The 12,500-nt window shown below is 44.2% G+C and overlaps 3 protein-coding genes across 3 annotated transcripts in view; 1 reads left to right on the top strand and 2 right to left on the bottom strand.

Annotated features, from left to right (window-relative positions):
• LOC137889984 (bestrophin-3-like) overlaps positions 1 to 4,746 on the top strand; it is an 11,824-nt gene extending 7,078 nt beyond the window's left edge. Inside the window, exons 9-14 of the mRNA XM_068734056.1 lie at positions 189 to 269; positions 2,275 to 2,426; positions 2,601 to 2,691; positions 3,059 to 3,177; positions 3,291 to 3,533; positions 3,680 to 4,746. Coding sequence (XP_068590157.1) covers positions 189 to 269; positions 2,275 to 2,426; positions 2,601 to 2,691; positions 3,059 to 3,177; positions 3,291 to 3,533; positions 3,680 to 4,046 — 1,053 coding nt within the window. The 3' untranslated portion in view covers positions 4,047 to 4,746. The remainder of the gene's footprint in view (positions 1 to 188; positions 270 to 2,274; positions 2,427 to 2,600; positions 2,692 to 3,058; positions 3,178 to 3,290; positions 3,534 to 3,679) is intronic.
• A 209-nt stretch (positions 4,747 to 4,955) lies between these two features.
• On the bottom strand, positions 4,956 to 9,570 carry nots (nothepsin). Its single transcript, XM_068733997.1, has 9 exons — positions 9,310 to 9,570; positions 8,472 to 8,652; positions 8,258 to 8,375; positions 7,784 to 7,902; positions 7,476 to 7,675; positions 6,589 to 6,714; positions 6,169 to 6,313; positions 5,934 to 6,032; positions 4,956 to 5,197 (listed from the first exon to the last, which is right to left on the bottom strand). Exons 1-9 carry the CDS (start codon positions 9,369 to 9,371, stop codon positions 5,027 to 5,029), a joined length of 1,221 nt encoding a protein of 406 aa, XP_068590098.1. The 5' UTR covers positions 9,372 to 9,570; the 3' UTR covers positions 4,956 to 5,026.
• A 1,131-nt stretch (positions 9,571 to 10,701) lies between these two features.
• The window catches only part of cct2 (chaperonin containing TCP1, subunit 2 (beta)), a 5,749-nt gene continuing 3,950 nt past the window's right edge, over positions 10,702 to 12,500 (bottom strand). The window contains exons 11-16 of the mRNA XM_068734031.1: positions 12,415 to 12,500; positions 11,655 to 11,783; positions 11,444 to 11,547; positions 11,244 to 11,343; positions 10,990 to 11,131; positions 10,702 to 10,898 (exon numbers count right to left, since the gene is read on the bottom strand). The exon at positions 12,415 to 12,500 is cut by the window's right edge and continues 34 nt beyond it. Of these exons, the coding sequence (XP_068590132.1) occupies positions 10,868 to 10,898; positions 10,990 to 11,131; positions 11,244 to 11,343; positions 11,444 to 11,547; positions 11,655 to 11,783; positions 12,415 to 12,500 (592 nt within the window). The 3' untranslated portion in view covers positions 10,702 to 10,867. The remainder of the gene's footprint in view (positions 10,899 to 10,989; positions 11,132 to 11,243; positions 11,344 to 11,443; positions 11,548 to 11,654; positions 11,784 to 12,414) is intronic.

The following is a 12,500-nucleotide window of genomic DNA, read 5'->3' as shown; positions in this document are numbered from 1 at the left end:
ACATAACCAAGTACTTCTTTTGCCTATACTTAACCAAATAGTAGTTTTGGTGCCTGAACACAACCAAGTACTTTTGTTCTGACTTCCTGTCTGTGGCCACCTTTGGTTCCTATTGAAGACGTGAATCTTTAAAAACCTCTGGAACATGTGAGACTGAACTCCAGATGTGATGTGTTCCTTGTCGTCAGGTAGCGGAGCAGCTGATCAACCCGTTCGGAGAGGACGACGACGACTTTGAAGTGAACTGGATCATCGACAGGAGCCTTCAGGTCGGCAGCCAATCGCAGCGCTCATGATACAGGCTCATGATGTCATGTGACACATGTTGCCATTTACTGAAGCTAAGTAGCTTCCACTGGTGGAACAGAGCAATATCCTGCTAATCAAGACGACGTCTAAATATTACGCTCACATACAATAAACTGTATTGTGAATTACAACTCAAGGGAAATGTATTTCGTTTCAATTGACGTATGCCCAATGAGTTTCATCTCCTCAACTCAACTACTTTTGTTGCTTTAACCTAACCAAGTAGTATTTGTGTAGCCTAAACATGACCAAGTAGTTGTCTGGCCTAAACCTAAGCAATTAGTTTTGTTGCCTAAAAATAACTAAGTGGTACTTTTGTAGCTTAAACATAAGCAAGTCATTTTGTAGCTTAATGTTAAGCCCGACGGACCCGAATTCGGGTCCGCTGTAGCATTTACCGTCGAAAAAAGTCCATTTATGCATGTATACAATTTATGAATATGAATATTTTATATCCCCCCAAAAAAATTGAAATCTGGGTAAAACAGACAATCTAAGACATTTTTACAAACTCCAAACACCATTCTACACAACTATTGTACGCAAATAAAAGATTTATCACAAAATCACGTATTTCTAGCCATAACTCGCTCTTCTCCGAGTTAGCATAACAAAGCTAACGGTTAGCATAGACAACCGAAATATCAAAAAGCACGAGCATTCGACACAGATTCCAGAACTACCATCAGATCGTCTCTCCGGTAAACCCTCACAAGGCTGTGAGCAAACAAACACCAGAAACACAAAGCGTAACATCCTTCAAAATCATCCAAAGCTCCTTACCTTTTCGTTGTTCTGCTGTAAATCTCCGCTTATTTCCATCAACAATATTTCTACGTATTTCCGGTGCGTCTCTGAAATGTCCCGGTGTAGAAACAAGGGTCTGACTAGCAAGGCTCCGTGGGGGAGGGGGTTTGATTTTTGCCAATGTTTTGCGCACGTTTCAGGCGACGCGCCACGGTTTTACTCCTAACTGGCTAACGCTTCTGTCAATCAAAATCACGAGGGGTTTCTAAGATTCTGTGGACTCAGATGCTTCTAAGGCGGGCCCATTGACTGAAATCGACCAACCATTGGCTGAGCTATGAGACCTGGACTGGAAGCCAGATGAGAAAATCCCATGGATGACAGACATAAACAGGCTCAGAGAGGATCCAGGCTCTCTAAATGATGCCAAACTGCTGCATATGATAGATTGAACACTATTAGTCATAAAAGAAGTGAAATATATAATTATATACTATATAACATTACAATAGAACAGCTGGAACCAAATGACATTTTGGTTGACCTCGGCTGAAATCTCTGCACTCAGACCTCTCTAGCTCTTGAATGCTTCACTTTATCAAAGAAAACATTGTGCAGAGAGACTCTCAACCCACTGGGCTATGATCTGGGAGAGGTTTGAGCTTTCAACTACAACATTAAAAAAAAATATCTTATCAAAATTGGATTAATTTATAATCGGAGATAAAGAATTTAAATTTGTGCTGTGTTCCATCTTAATGTTCTCTTAACCAGTAACATATATACTGATATTTACAAATCTGAACAAATCTCACAAGTATCAGCTTTCTAAAATATAAAAACTATTAAAATACACCTTATATTTAGATGAAATACACTCTCTTTACTATGGGTATGCAATAATCGAGGAGAGGCCTACAAATAGGCTTAGGGCTTAATAGGCTTAATAGGCTAAATATGAACAAGTAGTTGTTTTGCCTAAACATAACCATGCTTTTGTTGCCTCAACCTGATTTTGTTTAGTAAACATAACCAAATCATTTTGTGGCCTCAATATAACCAAGTACTTTTGTTGGATTTTTGCAGAGAAACACAATGAATAAATACAAAATGATGACTCATTTCTGGGGCTTTTGGACTCATTCCTTCAAGCATTTCTCAAAAACAGAAACCACGCTAAAGTCATCGTTGTCACTTCCTGTTTACCTGTCCCTCCAGGTGTCTCTGCTGGCTGTGGATGAGATGCACATGAACCTGCCTCACATGACCAAAGACATGTACTGGAACGACTGCGAGGCGCGCCCGCCGTACACGCTGGCTGCTGCCGACTACTGCATCCCGTCATTCCTCGGCTCCACCACCGACATGGGGTCAACATGCACACACATATTATTTACATATTACACATTTCAACCAATCAGCTGCTGATTGGTTGAAACCAATGATGCAACCCTCGGTGGTTGCCACACGGGGAGCTAGCCGGTGTTTTCTGTTTAAATTCTGTTTCATCGTTATAAAAATCTTTTGTCTAATGTCTCTTCCAGACTGTCTGACATCTTGCAGTTCGACGAGGCTGACGTTTGCGACGGTCAACAGCGGCAACAGGAGACTGTTTTGGCTTGGCGCCAAGAATCGGTAATACCTTTGTTATTACTTCAGTTTAAAATCCTGTGTGATCGTTTGTCAGTCAGTAAGCAGGTTATAACGGATAACTACTTGACAGATATTAGTGGAAAATAATGGAAAATGTCATTAAGTCACTAATCAAGGAAGGCATGCCAGAGGACACGGGTATCCATGGAAAATCCATTATTTTCCATGGATACTTTTTGGTGTGGTTAGCTCCACTTTCTACTCCTTATATAAAGCTCAAAGACAGTCGCTTTCATACATTCTTCGACAAATATAAGGGTCTAAAGAGTACAAAGGTGTAAAGAGGTTTATGCTCGCTATAGTTGGCTGCTACCATAGTTCTTTGTTCTTATTTTTGGATGTTTTGCAGGTTCTGGGTCGAGTCCGGCGGCTGCTGAGCGTCCAGGAGCCTCCTGAACTCCGGCCTCCTCGACCCATCTTCAAACGACACAGCAGTGACGCAACAGGAAGCTTCTTCCCAGACTTCAGGTTCAATATTACTCCATTTTAAGCACTAACGTTACCCACATTGGTTGATTTGTATTTCTGTGTGATTGTATTAACAGTTAGTCTTTCCGTCTATCATCCGTCAATCCATCCAGGGTCAATCCGAGTCCAGAGGACACGGGTCTGGACACCCTATCCACTTTAAGAGAGGTAAGCAGCAACCCTCCATCTCCTGAAAGCCCGCCCTCTACGGTTTTCCCCCGGCTCGTCGTTAGTCCGCCATTGCCCGGTGGCGTCTGTCTCAACATTGATTCTTCTGGCAACGGTGAAGCGGCAAAACCCCAAAATGGACTGGATCCTTCCCCCTCTGAGGAGACACCGGGCTTTGATCCGTCGAGGTAATTCAGTGTCCTCACTTGTGTCTTCGTTTGTCAAACTCTGGCCTTAATGAAACCATTATGCTTCTGTTTTGAGAAAATGGGATTACCAAAATGACCACAGTTGTACCACAAGGGAAAGTTAATGTCCTTCTTTGTATTTCCAGGACCAGCTCCACGGTTTGTTGTTCCCCAACCCAGTTGGGACCCAAGGAATTCCGTTGGACAAATCGCCCACCGACCAGGCCACGGGGCCGCCAGTTCTCCCTCCAGTTCTCTAGGCAGTCATCGAAAGCGTCAGTCCGAAGCCTGCCGAGCCCAAAGGCTTTGGGAAGGCGGAGACGAGGCCTGGCTCGATTCCAAACCCGACGATCACCCGGTCCACCTACCAACACACTGCAGCTGCCCGACCCCGAGTACGACCAAGACTTCCAGGGAGTGACAGGGACCGAGGATGACGAGAAGGAAGGAACCAACGACAGTGAAGCAAACAAAAACCACGACTCCCAATCGCAGAGCTCAGAGAACAAATGAGGGCCACTCACAAAGTAACATGATACTACCAATCTCAGAGCTGGTAATGACGTTTCACCCAATAAGAAAAGTCACAAGAAGACAGCTGCTTATAAATCTCCAACCTCAGAAGGGATGTTTTGAAGCCTGGTGTTTGGGTCTACCACTTGTTGAAAACTTAGTCACTGGAGACCAACCGTCACACTAAAGAACGCAAAAGACACAAAAGAATCCTAATACTGGTGATCAACTTTTAAGCTCAGGAAATTTGCAAATTGGGCAAAGATTGGAAGACCAAACAACAACCACCACTGCTGAGCTTGATTGGCTCAAACACCTGCCATTAAAGACATGAAATTAGCCACCAAGACCTGAACCTCATGTGGGAAAAAATTGTGTTGACTGTTAAAAGTTGGGGGGGGGTTTCCCATTCACTTCAATACATTTAACGTTTTTGTTGGATGCCATCTGGTGGCCATTAGAGGAACTGCAGCTGAACACACTTCAGTTTTGGATCCAACACGCAACTGTGGTAACTGCTGATTAGATAAAGTACTCAGGATTACTGACTCCACTTAAGAGGTCACAAAATCTTCTCTCTATGAAATAGTCTGTTTGTTTTTGTAAATGTAACAGAAGTAATGAATATATAGTGAATGTTGCTGCTGCTAAATCACCAAAAACTGTACTTTTTTAAAATAAAGCGTTACTGATTCGTCAAGAAAAATGTAATCAAGTGGTACTTTTGAAGAATAGTGCCACCAAGGCCATAATCAACAGTTCAGCCAATGATGGTTAATAATCTTTGATGATGTGATTGGAGCATGGTCTGTAAATGAACCACGGATTGCAAGATTGGTGAAAAAGATGACTACTGTAAGAACAATGTCTCTAGCTAGTTACAAAACGAGTACTATTTGTGTTGGTGCCTTTGCAAGAATTGCATAATTTTTATTGATGATACAGTCGTCAGCTATTAACCGATAACCAATGGGTTAGAGTTAGGCTGGGTGTTTAGCAAAGGCAAAGCCAACCCGGTCCTGTCCTCTGTCGAAGATGCTGTAGAACTCTGTCAGAAATACATCTCCCAGAATCCACACGGGGCCTTCGGGGGAAACCATGTCCACGGCCTGGAAACCACTGAAGCAAAACTCCTTGTCGCCAAGTGTCTCCTGGAGATAGAGAGACGGACAGAGAGATGACATTTAAGTATCATACTGTATATTTATATTTCTCATTTCAACCATAAAAAATATAGCTGAATGAATTATCGTCTCTCTCAGGTCCAAAACATGAAAACACACAAAACAAACAAAAAAACCATCTGAAATGCATGGGTCCATCACACAAATGACAAATTGTTAGCTTGATTTACAGAAACAAAACATTAGAACATTCTCATCCAAATCAATGTAGCAGGATGGTCAGAGCGGCAGCCATTTTTATGTGTGCTGTTGTGTCTGGCTGACTTACGGCAAGTTGCAGACTCACTGAGGTTAGCATTAAAGTTACAAAGCGTGGTAAGCCAGAATAAATTAGATAAATATAGCAAGATTTGAAAAGCTAGCTTGCTAACTAGCGTACAGCTGGCTACTCAGCTACCTGATCAGCTACCTTCTGTGGCACATGGTTTGAGATATCTTCTAGAACTTCCCAACGCTGAATACCTTCTTGAAAACTCCCAAAGAACTTTGCGGTACCCTTTGACTTTTAGGCTCTGCTGAACTCGTAAGCATCTCTGACACCCCTAAGAAACCCTTTAGAATACCTGAAACCTTCTAGACCACACTACTGGATTCTGACCCTACATGTTAACAAGTATTCCTTACTAGTATTTTACAACAAGCGCAGACAGCTGCAGAACAAAGTCTGTCAGCTATTAGGGAAGACGAGCTAAAGGAGACAAACCTTCCTAATGTATTGCTCAGCAGTCAGTGTGTATTCTGTTCCTCCGAGGACGAATGTCACATGAGGCAAACTGGTCAACCTGACACAGTCGACGAGGAACTGGAACACACACAAAAGATAAAGGTCAAATGAGATTATATGTTTCAACATTTCTGCATCTATTTGTCTAAGATCTAAGCGTTGCCCAGAAATGTCAGAGTGAGCTTTAGATTACACAATCAAATTAGGGTTTAACCTCTCCTATGTTTGTGGATGTGGCTCCAATCAGCTGGTGAAGGCTGATGATGTCGGCGGTCGGTCCAGCGATGAGGGAGGTTCCAGTATCAACAATCGCCTGGCACCCATGAGGACAGAGAGCACTCGCACCCTGCACCGCAATACTGAGAGATACACAGATATCATAATATGCCATGTTTTACTGATCCACCTTATTTAAAGAGTGACTGCACCTCGTCTATTAATCTGGTTTGGACTGCCATCTACTGGTTGTTGCATTTACTGCACAACATATGAATTGTGAACCCCCCCCCCCCACAACATTTCAAAGATTAGCACTTGTTAGTAGATGGTCAGGACCTCAACTCAGGGTAAAGATTACAGTTACAATGAATGAATGAGTTACTCAGAGTCACAATATTAAAAATATGTGGGGAACCTTTCCATCTTAATCTGCCAGTAGCCCTTAGCAGTCACAGGAAGCCAGTTGATTGGTCCGCTGTACAACGCCTCGTCTTTTCCGCCTAGCAACAGTTCGCCTTCTGGGGTGCCGCTGCTTGTGCTCCTACAGGGACAAAAATCACATTCCAATTAACAAACGGCAATTAATTCTCTGCTTTTTGGCCCCTAAACACGTTCTTGTCAATCCACTGAGGCTTTTGAATTCACAGAGTCCTCTGGACCCTCTGACTCCCTAGCCAGCATTCAATCCTTCAAGAACCCTGTGACCCTATACATCTTGGATTTCTCTTTGGAACTAAACAGAAACCTTTAAGACTACCTTGAAACCCTTAAACTCTGTGACTCTTGGGCTCCTATGGACCCCTCAGGAACTGTTGAAAACCCTGGATCATCCTAAAAACTGGATCCTTGTGGAAACATTAGACTAAAACATTGGGACTACCCTTAAAATCTCAATCTTTGTAACCCTCTGGATGCTCCTTGAACCCATGGATATCTCCAAAGCTCTAAAGACTCTCCTGAAACACAAGGGAAACCTTGTGTATCACCTGAAACCCACTGGAACAACCTGGAAACCCTAGAGCCACCTTTCCAAAACTCTCCCGAAACCCCAGTAACACCCAACACTCTGTGGATCCTTGAACTTGTCTATTGACTCTTTGGACTCCAGTTTGGAAACCCCAACAGAGTGTGACTTGAACGTTGCTTGTTTAGAATCATGAAACCTTTACAGGTAGGAACAACAAGATATTCTCCTCACTCCAATGAACCCCTAAACTGGTTGTACTGGTGAGCTCCCAGTGAATGCCTTAAAATAGACAAACTGGTGAGTCATAGCATTGCTCTGGAAAAAGGAGGTTGTACCTGCTGAGGTAGAAGGAGAAGATCGGCTCTTCCACCACCTTCTGCGCCAACATGTTGTCGAAAACAGGGTTTCCAAGGATCTCTGCCAGGGACGGGTAACCCATCCCCAGAACGCCATCGAATCTCGCCCTCACAAACGCAGAACCAGGCTCGTAGACCGACTCCCCAAACTCTTGGTTCAGGGCGGTCAGACTCCCGATCTGGAACAGAAGATAAATGATTCTGAATGTATGTTGAAACACAGGATGAATTAAGCTTCTCGTAATTGCAACATTAACATAGTTTCATAGAGTGTAAATAAACTGGACCTTCAGCGTGTCTCTGGCCATGACTCCCAGCAGGTGTCCTGATCCGTAGTGGATCCCAAACGTCCGGCCGTCATGATGGAATGAAGCGGAATCAAACGCCCTGAAACGCCTGTGCAACGCTGTGAAACACACACACACACACACACACACACACACACACACACACACACACACACACACACACACACACACACACACACACACACACACACACACACATACACACACACACACACACAAAGACCTTGAACTCCTTATCACAGTCAGGAACACACTCAACCCTGCTGTCATGCTGACCTGACCCACACACACAACTCTTATAAAACACCAAAGTCAAACAGTTGTGTTCTGTGGTGTTAAATTGTCTTGTGAGTAGTGTAGTGTAGTGTAGTGTAGTGTAGTGTAGTGTTGTGTAGTGTAGTGTAGTGTAGTGTTGTGTAGTGTAGTGTAGTGTAGTGTAGTGTAGTGTAGTACCACAGGCTTGGCTCACGCAGTAAGTCGACGGCACCCAGAGGTCGGATGAGCCGGTGTCGAAAACCACAGAGAAGTTCTGCGCCGGAGTCCCCATATTGATTTCACCGTAATACTGAGCCTGAAACACACAATGTGGAAACATGCCTTGTTTACTGCCTTGTTTACTGCCTTGCTCAGGAGCACCTCTGTAGTGTTCAGACATCGTTGCTGTTACATCCATGAAGTTGTAGATCTTCTCGCTGGAGCGTCCGAGTCGCAGCGACGGCGTGCCGGCCGGGAAGCACTGAGCGTAGCGCCGGTTGAACATGTCGGGCCGGTGCTCCTTCAGGAACTCCTCCAGCACGCCCTCGGCTCGCAGCTGGGAACGAATCGAACGCACCCGCTTCAGAGGGACCCTGGGGGTGGGGGGGGGGGGGGGGGCAGGATATCTTATTATCGCAGGTTACTTAGAGAGTTCCATCAGTTATTTTTAAACATATTATTTTATAACATTTTTGGGAAATGCACTCATTCGCTTTCAAAGTTAGATGAGAAGATTGCTAGCTTAGCTTAGCATAAAGCCTGGTTCTGTCCAGTTCCTCGATAGCTCACTGATGAACACGTTCGTTTAGTCTGTAGTCTAACTGAACTGTTAAAACAACTTGTTTTGGCTTCACACGAGTTACAAACAGAGCCAGGCTAGCTGTTTCCAGTCTTTATGCTAAGCTAAGCTAATCGGTTAGCTTCACGTTCGCCATACGGACATACAGAGAGGTATCGATCTTCTCATTTAAACTCTCGTCTAGAAAGCGTTTTTAGCAAAACATCTATTTTATATCTATTTTAACAAACTATTCCTTTAATAAAGAAAGAATCCTCAAATGAGGAATTGTGGGAATAAAAAGTCACATTTTTGTACCTTTTTTTAGTCTTCATGTTTGTAACTAGCTTGTTTCAGGTCCCTCTGACTTGACTAAAAGTATTCAGAGTTATTGTATTATTAATTAGTATTAATAGTTAGTATTTGCACAAAGGTGTGTGTGTGTGTGTGTGTGTGTGTGTGTGTTTCCTACCTGACCAGAGCCGAGCTCGTCCATCTCCACAGCAGCAGCAGCAGCAGCAGCAGCTTCATCATGTCTGTCCGTCTGTGAGTCCGTCACACCGAGAGCAGCTTTATCAGAGAGCACTGCTGCTCCGTGTGTGTGTGTGTGTGTGTGTGTGTGTGTGTGTGTGTGAGTGTGTGTGTGTGTCAGCTGAGACTCTCTGAACCTTGATGCCTCAATAATTATCTGATCAATAAAATACAGTAAAAATCAGAGGATATCAGTATTTGAAGTGTGTTTAGTGTGTTTCTCCGCTCTAGTCCATGAGAGACAGTTAAAACTATTAAGATAAATATTTATTTATTTATATAAAGAAAATATAACAAAGATTATCAGTAAGGCGCAAAAAACAAATGTGCACAAAGTCAGAACTGTTAACGGTGACTCAACATATACACAAAAAATATACTAAATATGACCTTTGAAATACTTCTTCAGGTTATACTTCTTCACGTTCTACTTCTTCGTTCTACGACGGTGTTTTACAGCAAACAAATTAATTAATTAAGACGGGATTTTCTCGTAGATTTCAACTTAAATCTCGTAATTTTCGTCATTTTTCTTGGAGTATTACTCTCCTCCTGACTCCATTTCAATGTATTTATACCTGAAATGTCTCCATCACAACTTTCACTGCAAGACGTTGTACGTGTTTTTACGTGTTTTTGCGTGTTTTTACTGTACCTGTTAAAGTCAGAGGTCTCGGTCACTTTGACCCCACGAGACAAACAGGGTGGACAAAATAACGGGAACACCGCTTCAGTTCAGAGTAATAAGAGACTCAGGTACAACGCTGAGGTACTTCAACAGGGACATTCAGGAGTATATACAGCAGTACAAGAGCCACACTTTGAATACTTTTACTGTAATATTTACAGTGTGGTATTAGTACTTTTACTGTGTTATCGGTACTTTTACTGTGTTATCGGTACTTTTACTGTGTTATCGGTACTTTTACTGTGTTATTAGTACTTTTTCTGTGTTATCAGTACTTTTACTGCGTTAGTAGTACTTTCACTTCACTGGTTAACAGTGAATAAAAACTGATTTTTATTTCCCTTCAGAGGAAGTAAAATAAAAACCTGCTGCAGAAGTTCAGCTTAACTTCAATATGAATATGTTTTGTTTGAACAGAAGAACATTTGAGTCGTGATACGATGACGATGACGATGATTTTAGGTTTTTCTGCCACATTAAAGTCCCTAAAATTCAGACTTTTTAGAACCAAATCCTCAGGAAACAGCCAATGAGAACGCGGCAGGAAGTGATGCAGAACTCACATTTAAAGCCAAAGTTGGTCTTCAGCGCTCAGGAAGTGACCCGTCGACCATCTGAAGGGTCAAACACGAACAGACAAACGTCGACAGTTGGTTCTTTTTATTTTCAGTAAACAAAACAAACGACGACGTTTCTGAGAGTTTCACAGAGAAAGAGAACAAACAGCGGTTCTTTACGTTGCAGCTCCGCAAGAGGCGATAAATAACAGAAGTGACCCCTCCCCCACGGTCGTCATCTTCGTCCTCTTCCTCTAGCAGGGGTGATGGTCGGGAACTCTCTTCCTACAGAAACAAAGGAACAAGGAGGACGAGGGTGAAACAGGAGGAGCTCCAGAGTGAACGTGAGCATGCAGAGGAGTGAGACTTAAGGAACCTGGGAGCAGCTTTGATGATGTTGTCGACTCTCAGGATCATCTCGGCGGCTTCGGAGGCGCTCAGCAGCACCTGGCGCTTCACCTGGAAGGACTCCGTGACGCCCAGCTCCGCCATGTTGCCCACCACTCCTTCAGACATGTCTGCAGGGGGAAGAACACCCAACGTTCACTCGTCATTGTTTGTCCAAACCGAACACACGCGTGATATCCCGCGAGGCGTTCGGGTGACGCGTGTAGAAGTCGGTTCACTCACTCAGGCCCCAGTTGGTCTTGTTCTCCTGGTGCGCGGCTCTCAGTTGAGCCACCAGGTCGGCGCTATCGTAGCCGGCGTTGTCGGCGATGATGGTTGGCAGCTGGAGGAGAAAAAAATAAATTAAAAAAAATCTTTTAGACTCACGAGAACGTAGGAGGAACCTTAAACCTGAAGACAAAGGAAACCACCGACGACCGTACCATCCTCAGAGCCTTGGCGAACGACTCCATGGCAACCGCCTCCTTTCCTGGCGTCCTATTGGCCAGATCGGTCACCACCTTAGCCATCAGCATCTCAGAGCAGCCTGAGGGGGAGGAGCTCGGGTTACACAGGACGCATCAACACCTCAGATAGATAGATAGATAGATAGATAGATAGATAGATAGATAGAGTGTGTGTGTGTGTGTGTACCTCCTCCATAGACGGTACGTGGCTCCTTCACAGTCTGAGCTAACACACACAGAGCGTCGTGCAGCGAGCGCTCCGCCTCGTCCAGAATCTGCTGAGTCGCTCCTCGCAGGACGACGGTGCACGCCTCACCTGAGAGGAGAGGAGTCAAACAGAGCCTGAAGGCATCGTAACGTCACCGAGCAGAGCCTGAAGGCATCACAGTGCAACTGAAGTGAACCTCCGTTGGTTAGCCGTTAGCTGTGCTGCTAACGTTACTAGCTCTCCTGTTGGTTTAAACACTGATTGAGACTAGAAACACAAGAGGAGAAGAAGGAAGGAAGCGAGAAGGAAGAAGAGAGAGAAGGAAGGAAGCAAAGAGGAGGAGGAGAGAAGAGGCGGAAGAAATGAAGTGAGGAGGAGGATAGAGGAGGAGGAGAAAAGGAAGTAAGGAAGCGAGGAGGAGGAAGAGGAGGAGGAGAAGGAAGGAAGGAAGCGAGGAGGAGGAGGAAGAGAAGGAAGGAAGTGAGGAGGAAGAGAAGGAAGGAAGGAAGGAAGGAAGTGAGGAGGAGGAGGAAGAGGAGGAAAGAAGGAAGCGAGGAGGAGAAGAAAAAATTATCCCCAGATCAAGTTTACAATGAAACATGATCAGAGATTAGAACCACATGTTCTACTGAGTACTGGAGGAGAACCATCGTCAGGAGAACTTTATTTATACTGTGATGGTTAACAGTAACAGAGTGTGTGTGTGTGTGTGTGTGTGTGTGTGTGTGTGTCTCCTTACCCATGGCGACCCCAGAGAAGTGGATGAGTGTGTCCTCTCCGATCATCACCTCCTCGATCAGCTTGCAGTGACCCAGTTTCACCATC

The sequence above is a fragment of the Cebidichthys violaceus genome, unplaced genomic scaffold (assembly GCF_023349555.1).
Source record: "Cebidichthys violaceus isolate CVI_PGR_0920_01 unplaced genomic scaffold, fCebVio1.0.p SCAF_60, whole genome shotgun sequence".
Lineage (NCBI taxonomy): Eukaryota > Metazoa > Chordata > Actinopteri > Perciformes > Stichaeidae > Cebidichthys > Cebidichthys violaceus.
This window is presented reverse-complemented; position numbering and strand designations above follow the sequence as displayed.

Excerpts from the sequence above, each read along its gene's own strand:
- nots (XM_068733997.1), bottom strand. The coding sequence starts at position 9,371 with ATGATGAAGCTGCTGCTGCTGCTGCTGCTGCTGTGGAGATGGACGAGC. Across the intron at positions 8,376-8,471 it reads AGATCTACAACTTCATGGAT|GCTCAGTATTACGGTGAAAT; the intron begins GTAACAGCAACG and ends TGTGTGTTTCAG. Across the intron at positions 5,198-5,933 it reads CTGAGCAATACATTAGGAAG|GAGACACTTGGCGACAAGGA; the intron begins GTTTGTCTCCTT and ends CTCTATCTCCAG.